This window comes from Grammomys surdaster, unplaced genomic scaffold, assembly GCF_004785775.1.
Source record: "Grammomys surdaster isolate TR1022 unplaced genomic scaffold, NIH_TR_1.0 267, whole genome shotgun sequence".
NCBI lineage: Eukaryota > Metazoa > Chordata > Mammalia > Rodentia > Muridae > Grammomys > Grammomys surdaster.
The window spans coordinates 4,348,339-4,376,111 of record NW_021604708.1 but is presented as its reverse complement, the minus strand read 5'-3'; the positions used below and the strand labels follow the sequence as shown (position 1 = coordinate 4,376,111).

Below are 27,773 nucleotides of genomic sequence, written 5' to 3'. Positions count from 1 at the left end.
TGGTCCAGTAACTCCTTCTATATAATACTCAGCCTTGCATGCAGATATCAAAATATCATGCTGTGCCTAGCTAATGTATAAAACTTTCCCTCGCCAGTTAGGAATAATGTCATTGAAAACAAAACAAAGGTAATCTAAGTAGAAAAGAACACTTGTTTTGCGTTTTAAACTTAGATAATTATTCAATAGACAACTTTTAAGAAGTTGGAAAGTAGCACAGACGTAGCATTTGCTTAGCAAACACAATGACTGCCCTGAGTTCAGTCTTCAAGATTAAAACAAACAAACAAACAAACAAACAAACAAACTCAAAATACAAATAAGCAACTCTGAATATTTCCTAGCCTTCACTCGTACCTCACTGGTGTTAGAAAGTCAAGAGTGATCCCTGTGCTTTACTTCCCCCTCTCCCCAACTAGCTTGTGAATGTCTGTTATGGCAGACCCTGTGCTCTGCCCACAGGGGCCCAGCGAGCGTGGAATGACTTTTTAGTGGAGAATCACGTAGGAAGCTCGGGGCATTTGATTCAGGCCTTGGTGACAGGAGACTTCATGAGTTTGTCTCGGTCCAGAAACTTTTCTCTATATCTAGATTTCCAACTTTGAGACTAAAAAACAGTAGTAGACAACTTTTGTTTGTTTAGTCTGGGGTCATATTGTAAATGTGTGTTAAATGGCAATACAGAGGATTTAGACTATCTCATATTTAAATACTTACCTTCTTCAAAACTGGACGACTCAGCCAGTGAAACTGTGTTGTACAGGACACGCTGGGCACCTCCACTCCCAAGCGCCTCTCAGTTTCCACCAGTTTTAGGAACATGCATGTGTTCTGATCGTGTTCTTACCACAGAGCTAAGAAACTACTGAAATGTGTTTTGGTCCTTATTGAAAGAGTAACGCTAAGATAACGGACCCTAAATAATTAAGATTTCCTCCAGGAGGGCTGGAGAGATGGCTCTGCCATTAAACGGCTAGGCTCATAATTAAAACTTCAAGCTTTCTCCAGGAATCTCAAGAGGGAAAAGGGAAAGGCTAACATCTGGACTCCAGGAGTTTTCACAGCAGGACAGCCTAACTCACCAAAACTCAACAACTTCTTGTCCTGTGTATCTTTCTATGGTTCCTATAAAATTGTAACACTGCTACAGGAGAAGTAGAGAGTGCACAGGAACTCTTATCCCCCAGTTCTCGCCCAACTGTGAATGAGTCTACTTCCCTTTATTCATTTCTGTTTCCTAATTTCTTTCAAAATTTGGGGAAACTGGAGTGGCAGGATTGGGGGGGGGGTTAATTGTCTCATAACACTATCAAAATTTAAAACAAAAAATGTCAGAAGGCATGGACTTCAAGAAAATTTGTAGAAATGAAAGATGGTTTCAAATGTCCAATGATTGTTGGGGCCCCCCCCCCCCCCGTGAGCAACTGACATAAACTCTGTTTTAGAAAATCTTCAGTTGTTTTAGCTATAATTTTAACTAAATGCAGACTTTTAAAATGAAAAAGAATCTGAAATAATAGCAGGTTGAAATAAAACACAGTGTTGAGTCTGATGATAAAGTGTGCCCCCCCACAAAGGCCCATGGTCAGGTCTTGTCCTCGATACCATTGAATTTGGATACAGGATCTTCAAGGAGCTGTGAAGTCCAAGATCTTCACAGGCTGGCTCTGTGTTCAGTGGCTGACCACCTGCCTAGTAACTTGCCCTCAGTCCATTTCTATTAAGAACGGTCCTAAGAGTGGGGCTCTTATTAGAGACACAGGGCTAAATAGGTCAAGGGCACAACATGAAGGCAGACACCTGTCAAGTCCCAGAGGGAGACCTCAAAAGAGGCCATATCTGCTCATGCCTTGATCTTGATCTTCAAAAAAAAACCTATTGTCTGTGTTATGCTTCTTATGCAAGCCTGTCATGTTTTAATAATATCTTTGGGTATGATTGATTAAGCACTGGAAAATGTCAAATAAAAGTTAAGAGAGAAATCAAAAGCTAAAAAGCACATCTCTAATATTTTGTTACTTTAGCATCTTGTGCAGTTTTTGTTTGATAGCTCTGACCAGACTCTCCATGTGCCTCAATCTCATCTGTCTTGCCTCCTCTCCTTCAGTCACCCTTGAGAAGCTAGTATAACTCTTCTAATGTTACTAGGAGTAAAAATAGTAACACTACTGTAACTCACTGGTCACAGCATAAGGAAGCATTTTCAGTCTGGATGAAAAATACCTAAGGCCATGGACTTGTGATACTGTTTGTTACCACATGATGGCAGAAAAGAGCAGCACATTTCACAACACGGCAAAACTAGATTATTCCTTAGCTCCCCACCTGTCCTGCTTTAACTGCACGCTGGAAGTGGTTGTCACGCAGAGGGACTGCGATGGTGATCTACAAAATTACTTACTAGAGAAAGACCATGAGGTAACGGCGTGCTTGGCTAATATCATGAAACACCAAAAATGAATTTTTGGGCTATCGAGATGGAGAGTTGCAGAACCTGGGTGGTGCATAGAAGTCCCATGAATATTAGCGGGAGATAGCCCGCGCTTTTAATTCACCTCCGTGTCAGCGGTCATGCTGGGGTCCACTGGCTTTAAATGCAATTTTGACTCCTGCGGCTGGACTCATGACCGTGGACATTCAAATCAGTCTTGAAGATGGTCTCTCTGAAAGCATACTTTCAGTACAGAACTCCGCACATCTGTAAATAAACTCACAAATAACGTCTCTACAGGCCGCTGCGTACTTATTAAAATATTCCTACTGGCCGGGGCGGCAAAACTTATTGTCCAATAATCCTAGACTGCTTTCTGCATCTTTTGGCACTTTACCTTACGCTCTGTTACCTGCTTCAACAAAGACACATGTGTAACAGCTATTCCATAAGAGATTGTGGGTGGCTCTTAAAAGAGCCTTTGGGTTTGCTGTGAGCTCTGCTTCTCACTTGGAGCTGGTGTACTTGGTGACGGCCTTGGTGCCCTCGGACACGGCGTGCTTGGCCAGCTCCCCGGGCAGCAGCAGGCGCACGGCCGTCTGGATCTCCCGGGACGTGATGGTCGAGCGCTTGTTGTAATGTGCCAAGCGCGACGCCTCGCCCGCAATGCGCTCGAAGATGTCGTTGACGAACGAGTTCATGATGCCCATGGCCTTGGAGGAGATGCCGGTGTCGGGGTGCACTTGCTTCAGCACCTTGTACACGTACACCGAGTAGCTCTCCTTGCGGCTGCGCTTACGCTTCTTGCCGTCCTTCTTCTGGGCCTTGGTCACGGCCTTCTTGGAGCCCTTCTTCGGGGCAGGAGCGGACTTGGCAGGATCAGGCATGCTGAAAGCCAGAAAGGAACTCAAAAGAAGATGAGATGAGTGGTATAAGACGTTCGAGGCACTGGCTGCTTTTTAAACAAACTTATGGCTATGCGGATCCTGAATCAGCATACGTCATTTACTAATTGCCCAATCAAAACAAGGGATTTTCGAAACCACGGTACCATTGGTAACCATTGTATAACCAATGAAATCTCTCCGTTTTCGCGCCCTGCGTTGACTATAAATAGCAGGAGCATCGCACTCCGCTTTCTTACTGTGGTGGTTTTTTTCTGGAAAACTGAGTCATGTCTGGACGCGGCAAACAGGGCGGCAAGGCTCGCGCCAAGGCCAAGACCCGCTCCTCCAGGGCCGGCCTGCAGTTCCCCGTGGGCCGCGTGCACAGGCTGCTCCGTAAGGGCAACTACTCGGAGCGGGTGGGCGCCGGCGCCCCGGTGTACCTGGCGGCCGTGCTGGAGTACTTGACGGCCGAGATCCTGGAGCTGGCGGGCAACGCGGCCCGCGACAACAAGAAGACGCGCATCATCCCGCGCCACCTGCAGCTGGCCATCCGCAACGACGAGGAGCTCAACAAGCTGCTGGGCCGCGTCACCATCGCGCAGGGCGGCGTCCTGCCCAACATCCAGGCCGTGCTGCTGCCCAAGAAGACCGAGAGCCACCACAAGGCCAAGGGAAAGTGAGACCCTTTGTACGAAACACTCTACGAATCACCAAAGGCTCTTTTCAGAGCCACTTACTTTCTCCAAAAAAGAACTAAACACTGCTGGAATAGTGTATTGTACAAGTCTTATGTATTGCCATCCTGTTAGCTTTTGGGGATAATTTTATTTCCCCTGCTTGTCAAGGGTTTAACCCCATAGGTAAGAGAATTATACTCTGGCTTCTGGAAGGCTGGAACCTAGCGTCAGATCTGGTAGTACACAAAGGCACACAAATCTTGATTTCGAGGCCAGCCTGCTCTGCAGGGTGAGTTCCCAGACAGGCAGGAAAACGCAAAGAATTATAAAAAAGTTCCTTTTATGACACTTGGACTACAGCACAAGTACTGCGAAGCAACTAATGTACAAACCTCACTTGAATTCTGTTTATGTGCATGATTGACAAGTAACGGCCATTTGCCAAGGTCAAAATCAGCTAAGGATGTTAAATCATTTGGTGGTATCACAGCTAAAAACTTCCACTAGACCTCCCCGCCTGCAAATTGAATTCCAGGGGTCAATGTGTTTAAAGCCGTTTTTTAAAGTCACTACTACCTATCTTATGGTTATCTCACTACACATCTTTTCATATAATATGAAACAGGAATAAAAGAGTTAAGAAAAGTGCTTTTAATAAGAATCACATTGATTTCCACGAATATTCAGCGGGATTTTGTTTTCAATGAGGAAGTTGCACACTTGCTTAAAACACATACCGCCAGTAGTATGCAGAAAACAAAAGGACTCACCAGCCAATTAAGTTGCTCCGGCAGCCACTTTGACCAATCAGAATCCGGCCGTCTGTATAAATTTTGGTGGTGAGGCTTTTCTTCTCTCACTTTCTTTTGTAAGCTGAAACGTTACTATGGCTCGCACTAAGCAGACCGCTCGCAAGTCCACCGGCGGCAAGGCCCCGCGCAAGCAGCTGGCCACCAAGGCCGCCCGCAAGAGCGCCCCGGCCACCGGCGGCGTGAAGAAGCCCCACCGCTACCGCCCTGGCACCGTGGCGCTGCGCGAGATCCGGCGCTACCAGAAGTCGACCGAGCTGCTGATCCGCAAGCTGCCGTTCCAACGCCTGGTGCGCGAGATCGCGCAGGACTTCAAGACCGACCTGCGCTTCCAGAGCTCTGCGGTGATGGCCTTGCAGGAGGCCTGCGAGGCCTACCTTGTGGGTCTGTTTGAGGACACCAACCTGTGCGCCATCCACGCCAAACGTGTCACCATCATGCCCAAGGACATCCAGCTGGCCCGCCGCATCCGGGGAGAGAGGGCATAAGTTCATAGTGTTTTTCAAAGGCTCTTTTCAGAGCCACCCAAACCTACACAAAAGGTGCTGTACTTTTAGAACTATAACCTTGGTGTGGTAGCCAGTTTCTCACCGTGGTTTTCTTTTCTGCTTAACTTTGAGGGATATGTCCCTTCAAAGATGCAAATTGGCAAGTACTTTATAGGGCACTAATACCTACCTGCCTATTTCTTCACAATTAATGTATTTGTGTTAGAAAAATTATGCCAAGGCTGAACATTAGGTCTAGTCCCCCCAAATGCAACTAGCGTTAAGGTTTTTGGCATAAGTAAGTCCTTGGAAGGGTTGTTAATCTGCCAGCCATTTAATGCAGGTGCAGTCAAATCCCATGCTTGGGTACGTCTCCTGACTATAAATTCATTACGTCCATTTTCTTTCACATCCTAGACATTACACAGTGACACACCTACTTGGTGTTTGGTCTATGCATGTCTGCACCACCTGTGTGCCTTGTGCTCTTTTGCCAGAGGAACATTAATGTAAAAGCTAATCTACTCTGCCCTGTAGTTCTAGATAGTTTCGAGCTACAAAATGGATGTATGGGAATCTGAGGTCTTCCAGAATTTCGAGTATTTTAACTGCTTGGCTGTCTCTCCAGTCCCAAGAAGGGAACCTGAGTTAGTTTGTATACTTCTGGTGTTCAGAAATCCCCTGGATAAATGATTGAATGGGCGGAGAAACAGGAAGAAAACATGGAAAATGTAAAGCTCATAACCCAAAAGTGCTACAACCAGCTTCCTGTAGCCTCTGAGGGCTATCTTTAAGTGTCTATAATTCTAACATCTATTTCCTTGGCTCAGGGTTGGAATTGGAGACTTAAACTGAAGATATAAGGCTGAAAGTGATGAGGCCTATGTGAACTTCAACTGAAGATATATGAGTGATGAGGCCTGTGTGGACTTCTAGCCACACATGCACAACCTGTATCACATGCCCATAGATTACCACACTCACCACACACGAACACGAAATAAAAATTTTAGGTAGTATAGTGCTTTCTATTGGAATTAATCCCTAAAACAAAATAAAGTACCTCTCAGGGAAAGTGACCTTCTGGAAAGGAAGGTCATGATTTTGGAAGGAAGCCCATGGGTCTGCTGCAGGCAGAGTCTGTCTTCAGATCCAGGCTAAGACCACCTGTTGACAGATTGGAAGGATTGCCTTCTTTCTTTCCACAGAGAGACACTAAGATCTAGTACTAACTCCAGAAGGGCTCACACAGATTTTGTTTTGCTTCTGTTTTTCAGGTTTGCACTGACCAATCCTCAGTATCTGTCTCACAGTTTTAGGCTTTCAGTTAGAATTACATGAAACATTCTTCACAGTCAGCAGGCAGGCATGGCTACATGTGCATGAATATTCTGTTTCTGACAATACTTCATGTGATGGGACTGTTACAATAGTGTGGTCATCTTCTAAATTAACTTTATAAATTTCAGCACACCTTATCTCCCATATAAGAACGTACCTTTAGTAATGACATAAAAAATTGCTTAGTGACAGATGCCACACTTTTTGCCTATCCTAGTGGGTACACAGTAGTGTTAGTTATTAAGACAAGAATCAATAAGTTGAATTTGCTGAGTGATGAATCTAGAATATATATTTGGGGTTTTGTTTGTTTCTACAGGAAATCTGTAAGTTAAAAGAACAGTCACATAAAGGGGCTAAGTTGCAGACAAGCAAAGATCTGGAATTCAATAGTACATCAAAAATATTTAAAACTAAGGGAAGGGGCTATCTCTTAAAACTTCTGCCTTATTGTCAATATCAAACTTCCTACTTTGCTTTTCATCTTAGTCATGAGTCTATACTTACAGGCATTCTCTGCTGGATCCCCACATTAGCCTTTAATAATAATTCCCTCTAGCTCCCAGAGCAGATGTTCCTTTCATAGATTTTATTCTCTTAAACACCCTGCTCCCCTCAGTCCATACACTTCCCCATCCTTCCTGTGCTGTTTGCCCGCTTCTGTGTTCTCCTCATTGGATTGTTTCTTTAGCTCAGACACTATACTTATGGTATCTAGATGTAAAATTGTTTCTGAAAGAATAATTAGAATTGAAGGGGGTAAGATAGCAGATATTGTGCTTGAACTTCCTGAGGCAGCAAAACTGTTAAGAGTTATGAATTCCTTTCCAAAATCCAGATTTCATATATGTTCATAAGAGCAACATCAAGGGTATTTTAGTCCACTGTTCTCCAATGGCCTTCGGCTTTTCAGCAAAAGTTGAACTATTTCAGAACATGGATTGTCTGCTTATTAGTACTGGTAGGATTGGAATAACAACATTCAATGTCATTGTTATTACTGCAGTCTCATCCAGAGCACATCTTTGTATAGATAGCTAGCTGCCTAGGGTTTTCTCTTTTCTTTTTGCTTTTTCTCTTTGAGATGAGGTTCTCATTGTATAGACCCTGCTGGCCTGGAATTCAGAGATCTGCCTGATTCTCTGTCCTGAGCACTGGGATCAGAGATGTAGGGCAGGCATGTACAACAATGTTAACAGTTTATGAGTCACTAATGTAACAGCAAGGTACATTAATGTAATAGCTAACTAAAAGTATTCATAACAGGAAAATAATGCTAGAAACTTTGTTTTCTAAATTTTTATTAAAGTATACATCTACATGAAACAGCATGATCATATCAGACATTAGGGTTCTTCAAACTCAGCAATCGCACTGCCTCAAACACCAGTGATGGCATTTACAGATATGAACTACCCTATACCTGGCTTGTGAAATTTCATTTTGGTGCTACTTAAAGCAGCATTATGTATATGAATTATATATATATATATATATATATATATGAATACTAGGTCACTACAGAAAATGTAAGTTCTGTTTCTCAGGGTCGGGGTTAGAGGGTAGGTCATCACACTTTCTCTACTTAACTCCAGCTCCATTTTATTTCCATGCTGAGTCATAAAGAAATAGCTTAAGTCAAAATCAGAACTAGGCTAATACTGCTTTATATGTTTTAAAAAACTATTATTAATTACATCTATTGTAAGGTATGCATATATGAAAGCCAGAGAACAACTTGTGGGATCCAATTCTCTCCTTCCATGTGGGCTCAAGGCTTGAACTCAGGTTGAAGTGAGTAAAACTGTTGTAATGCCTCCGGGCCCTGTATTAGGCCACTAGCTGAATTTTAATAAAACACCAATAAGACTGCAGAAAACTGTTATTTAGCTACAGTGCTCCAAAAACAAAAAGCAGCCGCCTTCTGCCAAGACTCAACCTTGCAGAAACTCTAGAATGGTACCATACAGAGGACTCACAAGGCATTCTAATCAGTGTTCCGTTTGGCATTACCTGTGGCCCAAGTAAAACACTTGAGATGCAAACTTATAGCCTGAAGTCGATCACCGGCATTGGGGTAGAGCCAAGAACTCCGCTTGTGACTTCTAGACAAGTTCGGTAATTCAATGAAACAAAATGAGACTGCTGTTTTCTTGGATCATTCACAAATCCAAGTGTCACTTTTTCGAGTACAAAAAACGGGCTCTAAAAAGAGACACTTTTCCAAAGAACTTTCTGAAACTATACTGTTCACTTGGCCTTGCGGTGGCTACTCTTGCTCTTCTTGGGTAGCAGCACGGCCTGTATGTCAGGCAGGACGCCGACCTGCGCTATGATCACGCGGCCCAGCAGCTTGTTGAGCTCTGCGGGATGATGCGCGTCTTGTCGCGGGCCGCGTTGCCCGTTAGCTCCAGGATCTCGGCCGTCAGGTACTCTAGCACGGCCTCCAGGTACACCGGGGCGCCGGCTCCTACCCGCTCCGAGTAGTTGCCCTGGCGGAGCAGACGGTGCACACGCAGGCCGGCCCGGGAGGAGGGGGTATTGGCCTTGGCGCGAGCCTTGCCACCCTGAGCGGACATAACGAACGAAACGCTGTGTACAATATGTGTTGAGGCGAAGAGTAGCTCACTCTTTGTTATTGACTGAATGGCGCTAAAACTGAAGACGTGGCATTGGCTAAGAGTCTAATATTATGTTAACCAATAGAAGCACAAGGTTGGAATATCTGCATTGTGATTGGATACATGCAATTTTAAACTAACCAATAAGTCTATGGCAAACTTTCCATCCGATTTGCATCGAAAAGTGTATATAAGGCGTTCACTTAGCGGCCTCCAGGCTGCGTAATCTCTGTGGTTCGGAGGTAGTTAACATGCCTGAGCCAACGAAGTCCGCTCCCGCCCCGAAGAAGGGCTCCAAGAAGGCCGTGACCAAGGCCCAGAAGAAGGACGGCAAGAAGCGCAAGCGCAGCCGCAAGGAGAGCTACTCGGTGTACGTGTACAAGGTGCTGAAGCAAGTGCACCCGGACACGGGCATCTCCTCCAAGGCCATGGGCATCATGAACTCGTTCGTCAACGACATCTTCGAGCGCATTGCGGGTGAGGCGTCGCGCTTGGCACATTACAACAAGCGCTCGACCATCACGTCCCGGGAGATCCAGACGGCCGTGCGCCTGCTGCTGCCCGGGGAGCTGGCCAAGCACGCCGTGTCCGAGGGCACCAAGGCCGTCACCAAGTACACCAGCTCCAAGTGAGAAGCAGAGTTCACAGCAAACCCAAGGGCTCTTTTCAGAGCCACTAAGCAGTTCTTTTGAAAGAGCTTGCACAGCACAATTGTATCTACAGCACATTCCACAACAATCCTCATTAGGATTTGTAGTTCTGTTGCTAATGCTTCTAGAAATGTTGCATTCACAGGTTTTTGAGACTTGATAACTATTTTAACAGTCTCAAACTGGAAGGTTACAATCACTTCTGTTATTTCAGAACTGTGGCTCAGTTTGTCCTTGTGCCACATGGCACCATACCTTTTCTAGTTGACTCTTTGTTTTTTAGTTTACCAGATCTCTAGTAAACTAAATTCCTTGTATGGAATTCCCATAACCACCCAGTCGGGCCTCAAAATTGTATCTTCCTCAATTTCAGTTACTGTTATTACAGGCCTTTACGGCCTGGTTTGACTTTTGAAGCCCCTGGTTTGTTTTTTTTCAATGGGCTTGTCAGGTAACTAAATTATTTGTTGATTTTTAAAATTGTCTTCTGTTGTGCTGTTATTTGATGTGACTTAACTTCTCACTTTGCTCATAAGAATTTGCTGGTATGATGTTTCAAGATGAACTATAGAGGAGAAGCAACCTCAAAAGGTTTTAATGTTATTGCTGTTTTTATTATAGTTTTGCAGTGTTTTGTTTGCTTTGTTTCTTAGTCATACTAGGTAAAGGTTTATTCAAGCATAATCCAAAAAATGTCAAGAAAGTGAAATTATTCCTCTCATCAGTAGGCTAGTAAATGGAACAGAGTGGTAACTAGTCACATAAACGTAGACAATTTAATATTGTCCTATTTTGGTTTGTATTACTGTTGTAAACACTATGACCAAAAGCAACTTGAGGAGGAAAGGGTTCGTTTGGTTTACAATCTTTCTGATTTAGTCCATCAAAGAAGAAAGGGTAGGAACTCAAGAGCAGAAGCAGAAAGCAGACTCGTGCATATGTTCCTCTTCCACCTGCCAGGACCACCAGACTTGGGTGGCACTGATCTATGTAAGCTTGGTTCAACCACATCAATCATTAATTGAAAAAATGCCCCCACAGATTTATCTACAGGTTAATCTAATAAATGTATTTTCTCAATTGAGGATCCCTCTTCCATATGATGAGTTAGGCTTTTTCAAGTAGAGAAACACTAACCAGCACAAATATCAATGAAATACTAGTACACAGATGTTCAAAACGAATTTAAGCTGTTGCAGAATAAGATCTTAATATGCTTTTCTAACCATTTTCTTTAATTATTATCTCTGATCTTTATAGTATCCTGTGGAACACATTCTATTGCCTTCCCTCTTTTAAAGTTGAGGAAATTAAATGAGAATGGACTGCACTGAAGTCACAACTTATATATTCTGTCTTGTGTGAATGCAGAGACCCAGCTATGAACTATTTTCCAAAATAATTGCACAAACCTTGAAAATATGTAATACATCATAAAATGAAATATCTCAAATTCTGTCAAATTTCAATAAAATTTCTTTCATTTTTACTTTCTGTTTTAAGAGTGAGAGTTTGCTTTGTACCCAGACGTGCTTGGAACTCACAAGAGTCCTACTTCCTCAGCCTGCTGCATGGTGTCAATGTAGGTACTCCTCACTGCAGTTTTGAATGAGTCAGTTTATTAAGTATATAGCAAAGCAAAAGCAAAAAGAAAACAGCAACAGAAGAAGGGTCTCAGAACATCCAGCAGAGATCAACTGAGGAAGCATCATTGAGGCAGTCGGCTGTATTTTATGGAGTTGCTGGCAGAATAGTTTCTCTTCCTAGAAGACTTTAAAGTGAAAAACAAATAGCAGCTGTACAGGTGATACCATCAAATCAGTTGCTTACAACATAAAGCAGGAAGCAACTGGGGAAGGGACAGTCAGCTAGAGTTCCCTATTGAGCTTTCCTTCCACGGCTGAGTTTCCCATAACTGGAGTACTAGTTTTGTTTGTTTGTTTGTTTGTTTGTGTTTGTTTTTGTTTTTATCATGGGATAAACAAATGTAATATCGTAAAAATGGTTCACCTTCTAAGGACACAACATTTTTATGCTTTGGCTGAATTCTGTTCCATTCCTTCCATGCAACAACACTGGGAGAGCCAGCTAATCCTTACACAAAGAGCCTTGTAAGAGACTAATTCTTTTAGGGTGCAGGAGGTTGAGGATGGTGGTTGGAAGGTAGAGGGTGTTCAAGATAGGGTTTCTCTGTGTAGCCCTGGTTGTCCTGGAACTCACTCTGTAGACCAGGCTGGGCTGGAATTCAGAGATCTGCCGGCCTCTGCCTCCCTAGTGGTGGGATTAGAGTGTGTTGCTACCATCCACATGTAAGAGACGTTGCATACTTGAGTCAGACTGATTGGGAAGTAGTACAACAATCCTGACTCGCAGACAGAGCTTTTTGGTGAACTCAAACAGCTTATGGCAGTTTACCTATAGAATGCACGTGATACCTACACACAACACACACTGTTCAATGATTAAGTCAATGACATAGACTAATGGTAGATTAACAAGAGAAAAGTGTTTATATTTATTACATGAAGGAAAAATGAATGTCCCAAACTTCAGAGAGATCTAGAAATTTACATTCCTTCTCAGTGGAGGAGGGAGACAGGCACGCTAGTGGAGGGTAAGTTAGATGCTTACAGTGTTCTTAGAGGATACTCATGATGATGCAGTTGCTTCTGGGTGAATTGTCTTTGGTAAATCAAGGGAAATTCAGATCAAGCACCTCCATAAATTTATTTTTTTTCTAAAACTTCCTCAGTTTACAGATATTAAACATATAAAAAGATGAATATTTCCACTGGTGTGGGAGAAAGAGTAACAAATTGATGTTATAAAGGATTTACCAATAAACTTACTTAGGAAATACTAAGTTGCCCTCTATTGTGCCTCATGAGGAAGCTCTTTGGTGTGTAGGGAGCAAAGGAAATCCCTGGATGAGTGCAGTTATGAGAGAACGCTCATGTCAAGGGCATTAGACTCTCAGACTCATGAAGGAATGGCAGAGCTCGTCCCCTCCAGGGTGAGACTCAGAGGCACAGCAAAACCTGCTCTTCTGGTCCATGTGTGGATGTTGCTAGTGTGTACCAAAAATGTCCACATTAGCTTCCTCCCCCTGTATCGATGCCTGAAGTTTGCTCTCCAATCTCCTATTAGTGAAACCTATTTTCTTGACTGAGCTGTATGCCATAATCCTGCCACCTTGCTTATGTATGTATGTATGTATGTATGTATGTATGTATGTGTGTATGTATGTAATAACCCCCCCTCCTTGCCCAGCTATATGCAACAATCCTGCCTCCTGTGCAACTCTATATAAGAAACATGCTGAACTTGTGGGTGTGGTATCTACAGCCTGGAGACCAGTCCATCAAATCTCAGCTTTCTAGCCGTGAGTCTTTTATTTCCTCACAGCCCCAATCATGGCCAAGTCCTGGGAGGCCATGTTAATACAGCCTTTGGACTTTGTTTTGTAGGTATTTTTCAGTTTGTATAATTTTCCTAATTTGTTGTTGGCCTAATTTTTAAGTGTGTGTGTGTGTGTGTGTGTGTGTGTGTGTATCCTTGTACCTATTAATGTCACCAGTTGCATTGAAGTTTAATTCTAGAGTAAGTCACCTGAAAACAAGGAGTAACTCAAATATAAACACATGACCTTTGACAAGGTAGTGTTTCCATCAGGTGATTTGTAAGTGGGTTTTCTAAGACTGAAGAACAAAGAGAAATTCTTACATGTATAACCTTTAAATGAGAAGAGTCTCTGAGCATAGCAGGTTATTAAAGGTCCAAAATAAAATATATGACCATAACTTAGAAAGCTCTGTTGTGGTATATCCACCAGAGAAGACTATTCTGACACCGGTTTAAACCAATAGAAAGTTTGGATTAGCCAGAAAGTCTTTATTTTCCATCTGGCAACTATACAGGGTATTCAGGATCCCAGTGCAACACTGAGCCTTTCTCAGGGTGAACTTTTAATCACCAAAACATATCCTAAGTTGGCATAGTTCAGTTAGCAAAAGCAGTTAGCAAGAAGCAGAGCTATGGAAGGCAAAAAGCAGCATTAATATATTTAAAGACTTTCTTAGAACTTCAGACCTTGATGGATTATGTCTTTCATTTTCTTTTTACCAAGTCTATGTGATGAGTGTTATGGCCTGAATGTTATTTCCATCATGGAGTCAGCAGTGCTAAGGTCTAAGGTCCTACTAAGGTCTGTTGTAGCTCATCCTATTGTCCCACCCTACCTTGGGGCCAATAATTACTAGGGGTTTAGCAGCTTAGAGAAGAAACTAGATAGAATATTATGCAGATTAAATAAATTAGTGATTAACTCTGCGTCACCACTAATGCAAAGAACATGAAATAATATTTCGTAATGTTTAATCTCCATCAGGAATTTCTACCCTGCCTTGATCATTCAGTTTCCAGATAAAAGATATACAGCTTTTATAATTATAATAAGCCTTTAATACACTAGAGCTGGGCAGACATCTACTCTCTAAGCTATTAGTGTATACTCCCCTATCAATAACCCAGCTCTTAACTCCAATTGGCCAGCCCTCATGGTCCTCCTTTCCTGACTCACCTAACCAATGGCATTCTCTCCTCTCCCCACCTTCCCTTCCTACTCTCAGTTCTGTCTCAGACCCCAAGCCTAGGAACCAAAACTCCACCTATGTCTCTTCTGCCCAGCTATCAGTTGTCAGCATCTATATTCAACCTATATTTTAAACTAAGGAGCAAGGTCACAAGCATCACTTTGTGTACAGAAGGATTCTCTCCTCCCTGAGGCAACCTGGGCCAGTATTTAGCATTACCATACATAGCAACGGGCCAAACCTCAACACTTCCCCCTTGGAGTCAATAAAGCCAAGAACAAGTACAAATTTGAATTCTCTATCAACGTTATGATCCTTGTGTCTTCTGTCTGCTCTGTCTTAATGTCTATGTGAATGTTAATGAGTCTGAATTTGTGCCTGACTGAAATGAAGGCTGTCTTGTTACTGTCCCTATGTCTTCTGTCTCTGTATGTCTCTCGATCGTATGAGCTCTGTGTGTGTGTGTGTGTGTGTGTGTGTGTGTGAGAGAGAGAGAGAGAGAGAGAGAGAGAGGGAGGGAGAGAATGATGTTTGTCTCTAACAAAGGTCTCTTCACTCTGTATTTATTGAACACAACAGAAGATATTCCACGGCCTTTAGAGCAGCAGTTCTCAAACTGTGGGTTGAATATCAGATATCCTGCATTTCAGATATTTACATTATGATTCATAATAGCAGCAAAATTACAGTTAGGAAGTAGCAGTGAAATAATTTTATGGTTGGGAGTCACCGCATCATGAGGAACCGTGTAGCTTTGCTCAACTCATTGTTAAGGGAATAGTCATCCGTATTGGCCGGGACCTTTAAGATGAGGGACGATACCAACCACTACTTGCCATCTCCATAATACAAGTCTTCTCAGATTAACTAATGAAGGAGTACAATATGCTTGTTAAAATGTTAAATTGATTTTAGATTTTTTAAAAAATCTTACCAGAAATCACAATGCTTAAAACTTTTTTCTTTTTCTTTTCTTTCTCTTTCTTTCTTTCTTTCTTTCTTTCCTTCTTTCTTTCTTTCTTTCTTTCTTTTCTTTTTTTTTTTTTTATGAAGGGACTGTAGGAATGATTCAGCAGTTAAGGACATTTGTCCTTTCAGAGGACCCTGGCTCAGTTCCCAACATCCATATGTGGCTCAACTAATTATCCAGTCATTACTCCAGTGTCAGGGAATCTAACATCCTCTTCTGACCTGTTTGAAATGTATAATAGGTACTTGTGATACTGAGGGAGCCTGGGGGCCATCAGGAGTTTTAATATACAGCCATAGGTAGCCATAGGTCCCTTTTGCCAAAGGTAAGGAAGACGACTCCTTTTGGCCACTGGGAACCAGTTTGACAAGTTCCTGAGGAATGCTGGTTTTTATCTAACCAATAAAAATTCTCTTACAGTTCAGATTGAGTGCAGTACTAGATATATGGGCTGGCTTTTGGAATTTTAAGAAATGGAGTATTTTTTGAACCTGACAATGATTTCATATACAGACTAATATATTTTTAAATGCCTTGGGTTATAATTTTCTTAGTTCTGTTACTATAAAAAGTTCAAGGAATAGCTACTTCACTGAATGTGGAATTTGGAATTTGAAGCAACTAAAGCTACGTTTTGGGGGCCACAGTCACTCATATTTGGCTCCCTAATAAAGAATCTCCCACCCCCAGTGATGAAAAGTTGGTCTTTGGTCAACAATACCAATTCTCCAAATTAAATAAAGTATTTAAATTTTAGAGTATGGTCAGAAATACATACTTTATCATAGGAAAAGACTTCATTAGCATGTATTGATTAAATGTATGAGCTTTCTTAAAGCACATGCTTAAATGGTTATAACTGAATATTAAGTGCACATTATCACTTTTAACTTTTTTTTCCACACCAGTTTAAACCGTATCACTGTAGGCACTGTAGGGTCCCTCTGCCAAGAAATATTGATTAAATTAAAGAATAGAATTTTACTCAGTGTTACCAGTAATAGTCAGCCTCCGTCTGTCAAGAGAAATTAAATATAAATTTTTAAATCTAAGTTGTGAATATTAGATTTTTCTGCCAATGCAATATGGGCCAGAATAGATGGAATTAAAAATAAAGACAGGGCCAGGGAAATCATGCACCCAGACCAAGGCAAGGGGGGGATTTATAGGTCTTAGGTGAGGGATGATAACTGACTGTCAGCTAGGAGCTTGGATTGTGCCCATATATGGTCAAAAGCTGAGCCTCTAAACAGGCACACTTGAGTAGATAACGGCATGTTAGACCTAAGTTTTCTCCCTGGAGGTGGGGTTGAGGGAAAGAAAGCAGATGGGGGGTTCCCAGCTTATGCAGGAAACGCAAGCAGGTTTTCCAACCAAACATCCTAACCTCTTTGGTGATAGGGGCACTGATTCAGATCTGGCTACTTGCTGCTGAAGAGGGATGGCATGAGGTTGAAGAGTCGGGAGTCTGTGGACCCGTGCTCAATCTGTTCCTGAAAAAATCAAGGATGCAAAGTGTTAGGAGAACGAATAGACAGGTGATTATCACCAGCCCTGTGAGGGGAGCTAGCCATGTGAAGAAGAAGACTGCCAGAAAGACTGGAACAGGGATGTGCCCTGCCTGTATTTGCTTCAGACAATTTGTGGAGTGACTTCAGACAATTTGTGGAGTTTCTAGCAGACCATGTTCATTGATAGAGTAACAGCAATCTTCTCCCAAGAACATGCAGCTGCTCCCTTGTCTGCTGTGAAGAGCTCCAATGCTCTCCTGTTCTACATGGACACCTGGGCCACCAAAGTGATCTGACACTGGAGGAAGACCAGTGACACCATTGAGTTGTCGATGTCCCTTAGGAGACAGTCAGACACCCCTTTGATCCCAACCACAGAATATCCCATGGTGCCTGCTTCTGACAAAGAATAAGGCAGTGCTTCATGGAAAGGCATTCATCTTTTCCCGTGTGGCCTCTTTGCCAAAGATTTGTTTCTTTCCTCCATTTGGTACTGAGGTTTGTAGGAGGATGTCAGGAAGAGGATGTGACCCATGGGTCTAGAGGAGCTGGAAGCCAAATCCCAGACACCTGAGACAGTCCTGCAATTTCCCAGAGCCACTGGGTTTCTAGAGATACTCCTGGCAGTGAATTATGGCCAACTCTGCTAGGAGTTGGTGGGCCTCTAAGAGCATGGCTGTAAAGACACCAGGGCACAACAAGAGTGCCCTTGGGTATGAGGAAACCCCTTTCTTTTTGTGGAAACAGGACAGAGTGACTATGAGCTATTAGAAAGGCACACTTCTAATCACTGTAGATGGCACCATGTTGTCCAATATGGAGTGAGCGGGTTAGAGCCTTTTGTGAAGAGGCTCCCATTGGGAAGTGGTTTGCCTCAACTGGTTCAGCTGAGGTAACAACCACATAAGCTGGCTGGGGGTTCCTGAGTTATCTAAAAGGGAACTTCCATCCACACAAAGGATGAGTTGTGAGTTTGTGAGAGGGTCTAAGAGGCTGTGTCAGGGTGAGCATAGGGTTCCCCTCCTCTAGCAGGAGTGGGCAGAAGTGGTATTGGAAGAGAATGGAACAGGAAGGGTGACCAGGTTTAAAGCAGGTCTAGGGGCCAAGGTGACCTGGAAATTTTCCAGGAGTAACAGATGAAAGGTCTGGACCCATGAAGATCCAGGGAGAGAGAGAGTGGTGGGGCGGGAGGGGAGGAAGAGAAGGAAGGAGAGAGGAAGAGGGAGAGGGAGAAGGAAATGTCTCAGGGGATTGGAGAGGTATTGGATGACATATAAAGTAAGAGGCTGAAGCATGGTGATCATGAGGGCCTCTTGGGAGAGTTCAGCCACCACTGCTAGGGCCTGCAGAAATGGCTCCCACCTGCACACAGTAGAGTCCAATTGTTTACACAGAAAAGCAACAGCTCAGTGGGAGGAATTAAAAGGTTGGGCCACAACAGCATCTCTTGCTACCTCCAGCCTCTCATCAATAAAGAGGTAGTAGGGCCTAGAAGACTGTGAAAGAAGTCATAGCCACGTGAGTGAGAGTCCCGTCAGGTGTTCCCTTAGCCACTTGGTATAGTGGTTTAGTCATAATAGCAAAATTGGGGATGCAATGTCTGAAGAACCCAACCAGGCCCAAAAAAATGAAAGAATCTGATCCACCATAGTTAGGGGCTTTAAGTCCCTCAAGCCCCACGCAGTTGGAGATGAAGGACTTAGAGCCCTGGATAAGTTGAACGTCCAAGTATATTATAGCAGGAGAGCATAGCTGAGCTTTAGACAGGAGATGTGGTGTCTTAGGGTTTCTGCTGCTGTGGCCAGACACCATGACCAAAACACAAGTTGGGGAGGAATGGGTTCATTTGGCTTACACATCCAGATCACAATCTATCATTGGAGGAAGTCAAGACAGGAACTCAAGCAGGGCTGAGGCCAGGAGCTGATGCAGAGGCCATGGAGGAGTGCTGCTTACTGGCTTGCCTCTCATTGTTTGTTCAGCCTGTCTTCTTATGGAACCCAGAGTCACCAGCCCAGGGATGACACTACCCACAATGAGCCTCAACCTCCCCCACTGGTCACTGATCGAGGAAATGCCTTACAGCTGCATCCTATGTAGGCATCTCCTCAAGTGAAGCCCCTTCCTCTCTGATGACTCTAGCTTGTGTCAAGTTAACACACAAAGCCAGTCAATAAAACTGCTCCTCATCAACTTGACTCACAAGCACAACACTATTAATGGACCACTAGGTGGGTCTGGTCTGTGTGAAAGTGGAGGTCTGGACAACATAAAGGTCGTGCCATGTTAATGACTGGCAAGGGTACCGGAACGCCTTAACACTGGCAGATGGGTTGGCAGAGAAGGAGCCTAGCAGTTTTTCAATGTGTGAGATGTCTTGGAGGGAGAAAGGAACATGAACTCGAACACGCTCAACTCTGACTATTTCCTGGAGAGGGCAGAAGGGAGCACAGGTTTATTGGGACCCTGTATGAGAGGCTGCAGGGGAGGATACAGGGGTAGTAGGCCAGGGTGTGTATGGGGCGAGAGTGTGGGTTGCAGCTTCGCAGAAGAGGCAGGAGGCACAGATTGCAAGGAGGGTGGAGGTGGATAAAGAGGAGAGGGTTGACCATTGGGTGGAGCCTGTAAAGAAAAAGGAGGGGCAGGGAAGAGCGGAGCAGAGGAACATGGGTAAGGGGGCGAGGCTGACTTCTCACAGGCTTTGTCACAAAGACAGAAGGGATTGGTATAGAAAAGAAGACTTAAGTAGGGGGGGGGCAGTTAGGTGGATAAGGAGAAGGCTTGAGTACAGAGAATGCTGACCACTAGACAAAGCACGTAGGTAGCATTGTAGGAGGGGGAGGGGTAGACAAGACTCAGAGAAGGGGTGTAGACCCAGTGATTCAGGTGGCTCAGTCAGGGCTGATGGTGGTGGTTTGTATGTCTGGAGGCGCTGCAACCTTGGCCAATGAGACCTGAGCCATCGAGCACTGCCTACAGAGGGAAGAACAGGAATTCAGTTCCCCAATAACGTGGACAAAAGGGAGTTCAGACCATTTATTCCTATACCAGAGGAAAATTTCAAGATCACGATACATGTTATAGTCAGGAGTGCCCTCTGGTGGCCATCCAGACTGGTTGGAGTGTACCTCAGCAAGGCCAAAGAACAAAGGAAAGTCAGGCATTTTGGATTTTCGGAGACCACCCCCCCCCCCCCCCCGTTGAATAAATTTTGCAGCAGGCACGCCAAGGGTGACTGAGGACGGAGTTTGGACCCTGCCTTGCTCATTTCCAAGCCTGGGTTGGTTGCCAGAAACTCTTTGACGAGGGTGACAACATGTTAGCCTGGAGTTTTCTCCGAGCATATGGGGTTGAGGGAAGGAGAGCAGACAGGGTTTCCCAGTTTGTGGGGCGAGCATGGTTCTAACCAAACTGAACTTCTGTGAAATCGGTTTAATATAAACATATTAAAATGGCCTTTTGAAAGTTTTAAGTAATGGAAATTACTTGAAATTTAATCACTGTAGAAAATAAACAAGACAATTCACAGCACCGATTACATGTTAGAACGTGTGCAGTGACTACCAAACCACCTTAGCAGCCACCTGCAGTGTCCTCTCTGAACGGGATGACAGGTTGTTAGGCAGCCGCATGGCTTTTTGTAGTCTGTACAATGTCAGTGCATTGGTTGAGCGCTCGATTCTCAACTCTTAAAACAGGGTGAGGAGTTAGAAAGCACAGACAGGGAAACAAGAGGCGCCTTTTTTTTTTTTTTTTAAAGTCTTCCCCTCCCCCACGGCGACGGGCACAACTTCCCGCCTCCTCTCTGCAGGTTCTCATTTCGGTCCGCCCCAGGCACTATAAAAGGCTGCGCTGAGGCTCAGTGTCAGCATATCTGCTCTCAGCTTCTCAGAGTGTAGTCATGTCTGGACGCGGCAAGGGCGGTAAAGGCCTTGGCAAAGGCGGCGCCAAGCGCCACCGCAAGGTTCTCCGCGACAACATCCAGGGCATCACCAAGCCCGCCATCCGCCGCCTGGCCCGGCGCGGAGGAGTGAAGCGCATCTCCGGCCTCATCTACGAGGAGACCCGCGGTGTGCTGAAGGTGTTCCTGGAGAACGTGATCCGTGACGCCGTCACCTACACGGAGCACGCCAAGCGCAAGACCGTCACCGCCATGGACGTGGTCTACGCGCTCAAGCGCCAGGGCCGCACCCTCTACGGCTTCGGCGGCTAAGTAAGCCATTGTGCTTTTAATTGCTGCAAAAGGCCCTTTTCAGGGCCACCCACTTAATTCCTTAAAGCGCTGTAGCATAGTCTGGTGTTGAAATATCTTATGAAGAGGGATAAAACTACTCTCTGTGACGAGTAGTTGGCTGGTCTCTCTTACTTAACCTGTTAACCTTACCTTGTACTTTCTGTGACAAGCATTCTGAGCTGCTCAGAATAACACGTTCGTCATATGCAAGTTTTTATTTATATGAGGTGTTCCACAATGTTTACTTTGGTTTCTGTTGTCTGCCTTTTGAATTATGACAATACTCTGAGATTAAGGTATACTATTTGGTAAATGCCAGGTTTCTTAATACTCACTTGAACAGTGGAAAGATTGGAGTTTCTGAGAGCTTGAATATGTTACGTAATTTAGTAAATGCTGTTTTTCTAGCTTTATGCTTAGGACACAATGTTCTTTTCTGTGATCTCACTGATATAGTAAGATTTGAGACTTATAACTGACTACAACAACCCACCCCCTAAAAAAATCACCAGCTGGTTCTCCAGCATATGTACACATTTTAGGATCTTGTTTTAACTATCACATTTGTAATTTCAAATCGTACCAGGAAGTAATATTTATAATGCCAAGATACCAAGACTATGAATTTCTCCAAGTATGGTTCACCTCTGGAACAGATGCATAATGATATGGTATAATAAATCTAATGTTTACTTCTGTGTGTTTCAATGATAAAGTTATCAAAAGATAAAGAGCTTGCTTGTTTTATTTACTAAGGGCAATAACTTTATCCCTGTGAAATGGAGCTTAATAGGACATTTTATAGAAAATCTGCTCACTCTTCTGCAAACAGGGATGAAATACCACATTTTCTTCACAATACTTAAGTATTCATGCTAATACTGGAAAATGTTTAATAGGATATTTTTGTAAAGTTTGAGAAGATAGTTTGTAAAAGCAACTAAGAGTGTACCCGATAAGAGTTCATCTGCTGGTAGAAGAGCACAGTAGACTTGGCACATTCAGTCCAAAATAATTGTTGCTGTGTTATTTTGAGTGAAGAAGTGGGCTTTTATGGCATAGAAAATCTAAAACTAGTCCAGGTGCTGTGTGACAAGTGTCTTTCTTTCTTAGATATTGGGTCTCTCAGGATAAACTCCAGTGTCTTGAGAATCAGATCCTCAACCTGTCTGTTTTAGTCCCAGGTCTCTGGCATTGCAGATCGTTGTTGTGGATGACCTTCAAGAGAAAGACAGCTAGTTGGAACTCTTCCAAAAACTGGGCCTACCCTCAGCATCTGTACTTCTTCTACCCTGAACCCCACCTACCACCCGAAGTCTTTGGCTGTATTGTCATGCTGCTGCATTTAACGTTCTGATACCTCTGGAAAAATTGGTTGTCAGTCTGAACTTTGTGTCATGGGTCTTTCTTTGACAAGTATATGGAAATGAATAACTGTTTGTTGCTGACAAAACAGAATATACCGTGCATGAATTGACATCAGTATGAGAAAGAGTTATCTATTAGATATTACAGGATCAAAATTATGGATAATGTAAAATTCCAAGAGCTTGCAATACATCCCCAGATGTTTTGTCTATTAATGCAGTCAAATAATCATAATACACATTGGAACAAAACTAATCTGTTGGCATTTTTATATTTTACTTTCTTAATGAGGAATATAAAATATGTTTTATCTTAAAACATCTTTTAAAATAGTTGGTAAACCTTCATATTGATGAAATTCCATTTGCTAATTGAGGGGTGTACAGTTTCTTTTCAATTTTCTATAAACAATGTATAATAGCAGTTTTCACAATTGTATATGACTATTTCCAAATTGTCTTATATAAAATGAGGAAATTACATGGCCTGTGCTTACTTAGTAAACTTCAAAAATATCTATTATAACCTATTATAATGCTTTCTCTTTCAAAATGTATCCTTTAACTGGAAAAAAAAAAGTAATAATAAAAAGTTTAGTCATGTATCTCTAAGTAACAGCAGGAGCCAGCCCTGAAGGGTCTTTTTTCTTGCTGTAGTTCTTGAGGCAGCAGAAGGGGAAGAGAGTCCAAGGTGGGTAAGATTTAGTTTTACAAGATATGGGGCTAAGAATTGGTCTTAGGAGAATAATTAATAAAAATATTTACATATCTAAATCTAAGTCACTTTGCTACTGTAGCTGACCTGCTTGAGTCCCTTTGAGACCAGAAACTGCAGTCTCTGGCATTTAGCACCTCATCTTAAACAGCAGGGTATTAAGTAAAGGATTAATTGCTAGAATCATGCTGGCAGAAGAAAAAAACTGACATAAGCAAGTATTCACAAACTCACATAAACATACAGGTTCACAAATGCACATTTATATACTTCCATTTAAATCAGTTAGGTCCAGCTTGCATGTATACATAATTACATACTTAGCCATACATCTATACTTAGGCATTAGAAACAAAAGACCAAGCACCAGTGCAGAAAGAACTCACTCATTCTGGATGATAAATGAGCTCCCATCTTTATCGCACAGAGAAAGAAAAAGTTTCTTCCCTTTTAATGCTGAATGAATTAAATTCAAGTCTGTAAGAAGAAAGCTCTGTTCCTTTTAATAAGACCAAGCCTGCCTTATTAAGAAAGGGCCTGTTCTGCCCCATGGTGAGGAGAAGCTGCCTGCTCCTTCTCTCTCTGCAGCTTTTTTTCCCCCTCTTTCTCTCTGCATTCAGCACGTTGCTCTCTTAGTTTTTAATGTTACCTTATAGTTTCTAAGTCATTCCACTCTGCATTCTCCTTCTAATCTTGCTCTCTCCTCCTGCTCTGAGGTCACAATAATGCTCTTACTCTAAATGCCTTTTCTCCCAGTGCTACGCCTTTACTTCTAAGTCTTGAGTCCAGTTCTGTCTATAGTGTTCTGTGTCCTGACTAAAAAATTATTCTGTTCTATTCTAGAAAATTCTGTTCAGATCTATCTAAAAAGCATTCTGTCTGAAAAGTTCTCCACCAGCTTAGTTCTGTCTCTTCTCTTTGTCCTCAGCACTTACACATCTTTCAGAATACATGATCACATGGTAAAAAAAATTCATCACAAGTTTACACATAAATTCCAATCATAAATCGTGCAAGAAGTTTACAACAGAGAAAGGTTACATGCATATCCATCAGGAGTAATTATCTGGCTAAACATTCATCACCTGTCACAGCTCCACTGGCTCACTGAGAGTTAAAAAACATAACTAAGTTAGTAATGAAGTTTTCTATTGATAAACCCAGTCAATATTTTATCTTCTGTTCTATCACCTATTATAAATCATTATGTTTCCCTTTTAAGATCTTTGGTTAATGGTTTTACAATCTTTTGAAATGTGCTATGAGTAATAGAATGACTGCTTACTATCTCAGAAACAATTAACTGGTGACACTTGTGGACTAGCAGAATTCTCATTGCAATTTTGATCATCAGAGAGAACCTAATAGCAGTCCCACTATAAAAGAGCTTAATAAATACTGATATAATTTTAGGAATTCTTCTAAGATCATCATTAAGAATTAAGAAGTAATGTATTTGTCTATATAGCATCACTACACATCTGTACAGTTCTACAGAGATCTGCTCAAAAGGGTGGGCTAATACCTAGTGATTGTACTTAATAATAACAGAAAAAGCATATTAATAGCAGGAATCTTTCCTAAAATGAATTTCTAATGAGCCTTGCTTATCAGAGAAAAATCTGTCATAGATTAATAATCCAAAGCAGACTCATCTCAGAAAGGTCACCTGGTAGTTATTAGCTTGTCCTGTGTCAGTTCCTGATATTAAAACTGTAGCTATCAAATGATATTTGAGTTAAATTTTACATAGTAAACTTGGCTTTTTTAATTTAGATATACAAAATAAAACTTATTGAATAATTCAATGGAAAGTTATCACAAGTGTATAGTAAACCTTTATGAAATATTGAGGAAATGTTAAATTCTAAAAAAGGGATGGAAATAAACTCAAGGACAGAAAACATATAATTATTTCAATTGACTCTATAAAAGCGTTTGTTAAAGTTCAACATGCCTTCATGATAAAAGTTTTGGAGACGTTAGGAGTAGATGGAACATACCTCAAAATAATAAAGGCTAAGTACAACAAACCCATAGGCATCATTGTACTAAATAGAGACAAACTTGGAGCATTTCCTCTGAAATCAGGAACAATGGTGACAGTCCTGCCCTCTTGTTCAACATAATGGTGAATGTCTTACCTATAGCAACCACACAAGAGAAAGACATAAGGCATAATACTAGAAAGCAAGGAAGTGAAACTCTTTCTAGCTAAAGTAGGATTCTTCACTTAAAAGACCATGTGGAGTCTACTAGAAACCTCATGGACCAATTAAGGACATAGTAAAATTGCAGTATACAAAAATCAATAAAAACAAAAACAAAAAGAAACAAAACAGAAATCTTCCTGTGACTAACAGTCCAGTCTCTGTTTTATGCTGGGAGCCTGCTAGAACACTAGTGCTGAGGACAGCATACCATGACAGGGAATGCCTGCAGCAGGCCAGGATGGAGACATCTCAGAAGCCCATGGCAGCTCCTTGTAAAAATGGATAAGATAGCATCTGGGACCCTGAGAGGTAGGAGACACATCCCTCCAGGGGACCTGCCATCTGAAATAAGGGACTGCCCAAAGTAAGCCAGGATGGGAACCTTTCGGTAGCCCATGACAGCTCTTTGTAAAAGAAAGTGTGTTCCCATGTTTCCTAACCTTAGCCCTGGACAACAGCTGCATAGATTTCATTTGTGCATGATTGCTTTTCTGCCACGGACCACCTCAGGCGGGTATGGGAGACCCTGGGACAAGGGTCCTTGAAGGCTAGGTGGGTAAGGATTCGGTGGTGGCAAACAGAAACAAACACAGAGACAGTTAGAATCTGAGTGTATTTTGCAGCTCTCAAGCAAGGGTTTTTATACATTAAAAAACAAGTATTACAACTCTGAAAAGATGTATTCAGTGAAACAATCATGGACAGGACAGATAACGACATTTGGCACAGTAAAGCACAAAAATAATGCAAGTATTACCACTCTAAAAGATGTATTCAGTAAAGCAAGCACGGATAGAACAGGTGACATCATTGTTATTTGGCACAGTAAAAATCATCCAAGTATTACAATTCTGAAAAGATGTATTTATTGGGACAGTCATCCAAGGCTAGTGTCATATTTCCAAAAGCAGGTTAATACATTTTTATGGTTAGTTATTGTTTAACATCTAGTGCCTGATTTTTTTTAAATCTTCAAAGTGTAAATTTTAACTATTTTAATTCTTTTTATTTAAGGCTTCCTTTACCATATACCAAAGCCTACTTCTGATGACACACATGCAGCCAAATGAACTTTTATTGTTGGAAAAGTTTTTATCAAAATACTATTATGTAATTTTATAAATGATTTATGAAGTAAAACACTGGTTTTCCCAGAGATAAGGTCATGGCTAGTAACCCCATCTCAAGGGATGGTTTCTTACCCATTTTTCTTGCTTAAGATCTTAGCCTAGGCTATCAGGAACATCTCGTAAATAAGAAAAGGAATAAAAAAATAAAACAGATAAATTCCCATGAGAACTATGGCTCAATATTTTGTTCTGGCCAAGAGTTCCACAACCATTTCCCAGAGTCCTCCTTCTTTTGAAGTTTCACCTCAGTCTGTGAGAATCTTGTCACACAGATTCTATTGGGGTTGGTGTGGCATCTCTTCCTTTTTTTATTTTTTAATTGAAGCTCATAAATATCTCTCTTGGCTATAGAGATGGAGGAAGAGACTAGTTAGAAGATGATTGGAAAAATGAGGAGGAGGAGGAGGAGGAAGAAGAAGAAGGAGAAGAGGAAGAGATAGAAGAAGAGGAAGAAGAAGAAGAAGAAGAAGAGTTATTCCTGTAGCCATGGCAACAACAATGATCCAATGTAGCCAACTAACAGGGTTTAATGACTGTAAACCAAAGCTAATAGATTGAGCCAAATCCTCTATGCCAGTAGATTCAACACGTGCTTTGCTCATAGTGAAGATTTGGGTTTGTAATCGAACCATATCATGAGTAATATCATTGTTTTTCCAAATTCCCAACAAATGATTTTTAGTAAAATTCCAATTATGACTTTCATTATAAGGTAATGGCATTACACATATGTACCAAAAGCTGGCATGGCACTTGGTAGAAAGCTGAATTTTAATATTTTCCACCTCTTGTTCTAGTGCTAAAACTACATCCTCTAGAGCATCAAGTATTACTTCTAATTTTTTATCTATAATTAATTGCCTTCCAAGTGTTAAAGAGACATTTTTATTTAAGTTATTAACAAAATAAAGAGTCTTCATGTCTAAGACTAAGGCGACTGTTGAGACTAAGTGAAGTAAGGATGGCTATTAAAGCACTAATGCCTAAAATTAAAACAAAACAACAAAACCCTTTGATCTAATTAGCTCATTAAGACTTTTAAGCATTTGTATGGCTACATTGTCAAACCAAACATCATCTTTTAAATCTACAGGACATATAACATAAGAAGGTCTTTGTAATAGCAAAATAACTGAA

At 42.1% G+C, this 27,773-nt stretch overlaps 5 protein-coding genes and 1 pseudogene across 6 annotated transcripts; 4 read left to right on the top strand and 2 right to left on the bottom strand.

Annotated features, from left to right (window-relative positions):
• The first annotated feature begins 578 nt into the window (after positions 1 to 578).
• LOC114628324 (histone H3.1) lies at positions 579 to 5,292 on the top strand. 2 transcript variants are annotated; one of them, XM_028776292.1, is made up of 2 exons: positions 579 to 588; positions 4,880 to 5,292. In XM_028776292.1, the coding sequence occupies exon 2, from the start codon at positions 4,882 to 4,884 to the stop codon at positions 5,290 to 5,292; it is 411 nt and encodes a 136-aa protein (XP_028632125.1). In that variant the 5' UTR covers positions 579 to 588; positions 4,880 to 4,881. The 2 variants fall into 2 exon arrangements, with proteins under 2 accessions (XP_028632125.1, XP_028632124.1); XM_028776291.1 differs by lacking the exon at positions 579 to 588 and adding an exon at positions 4,644 to 4,668 and having other exon boundaries at positions 4,877 to 5,292.
• Positions 2,900 to 3,318, bottom strand: LOC114628317 (histone H2B type 1-H). The gene has a single exon (XM_028776283.1). The coding sequence runs from the start codon at positions 3,316 to 3,318 to the stop codon at positions 2,938 to 2,940; it is 381 nt and encodes a 126-aa protein (XP_028632116.1). The 3' UTR covers positions 2,900 to 2,937.
• Positions 3,605 to 4,002, top strand: LOC114628306 (histone H2A type 1-B/E). Its single transcript, XM_028776271.1, has one exon. The coding sequence runs from the start codon at positions 3,606 to 3,608 to the stop codon at positions 3,996 to 3,998; it is 393 nt and encodes a 130-aa protein (XP_028632104.1). The 5' UTR covers position 3,605; the 3' UTR covers positions 3,999 to 4,002.
• A 3,591-nt stretch (positions 5,293 to 8,883) lies between the features above and the next one.
• On the bottom strand, positions 8,884 to 9,221 carry LOC114628326 (annotated as a pseudogene).
• A 284-nt stretch (positions 9,222 to 9,505) lies between these two features.
• On the top strand, positions 9,506 to 9,886 carry LOC114628313 (histone H2B type 1-M). The gene has a single exon (XM_028776279.1). It carries the CDS (start codon positions 9,506 to 9,508, stop codon positions 9,884 to 9,886), a length of 381 nt encoding a protein of 126 aa, XP_028632112.1.
• Positions 9,887 to 20,858: 10,972 nt separating this feature from the next.
• Positions 20,859 to 23,101, top strand: LOC114628320 (histone H4). Its single transcript, XM_028776287.1, has 2 exons — positions 20,859 to 21,190; positions 22,390 to 23,101. Exon 1 carries the CDS (start codon positions 20,879 to 20,881, stop codon positions 21,188 to 21,190), a length of 312 nt encoding a protein of 103 aa, XP_028632120.1. The 5' UTR covers positions 20,859 to 20,878; the 3' UTR covers positions 22,390 to 23,101.
• Positions 23,102 to 27,773: the final 4,672 nt, after the last annotated feature.

Excerpts from the sequence above, each read along its gene's own strand:
- LOC114628317 (XM_028776283.1), bottom strand. The coding sequence starts at position 3,318 with ATGCCTGATCCTGCCAAGTCCGCTCCTGCCCCGAAGAAGGGCTCCAAG.
- LOC114628306 (XM_028776271.1), top strand. The coding sequence starts at position 3,606 with ATGTCTGGACGCGGCAAACAGGGCGGCAAGGCTCGCGCCAAGGCCAAG.
- LOC114628324 (XM_028776292.1), top strand. The coding sequence starts at position 4,882 with ATGGCTCGCACTAAGCAGACCGCTCGCAAGTCCACCGGCGGCAAGGCC.
- LOC114628313 (XM_028776279.1), top strand. The coding sequence starts at position 9,506 with ATGCCTGAGCCAACGAAGTCCGCTCCCGCCCCGAAGAAGGGCTCCAAG.
- LOC114628320 (XM_028776287.1), top strand. The coding sequence starts at position 20,879 with ATGTCTGGACGCGGCAAGGGCGGTAAAGGCCTTGGCAAAGGCGGCGCC.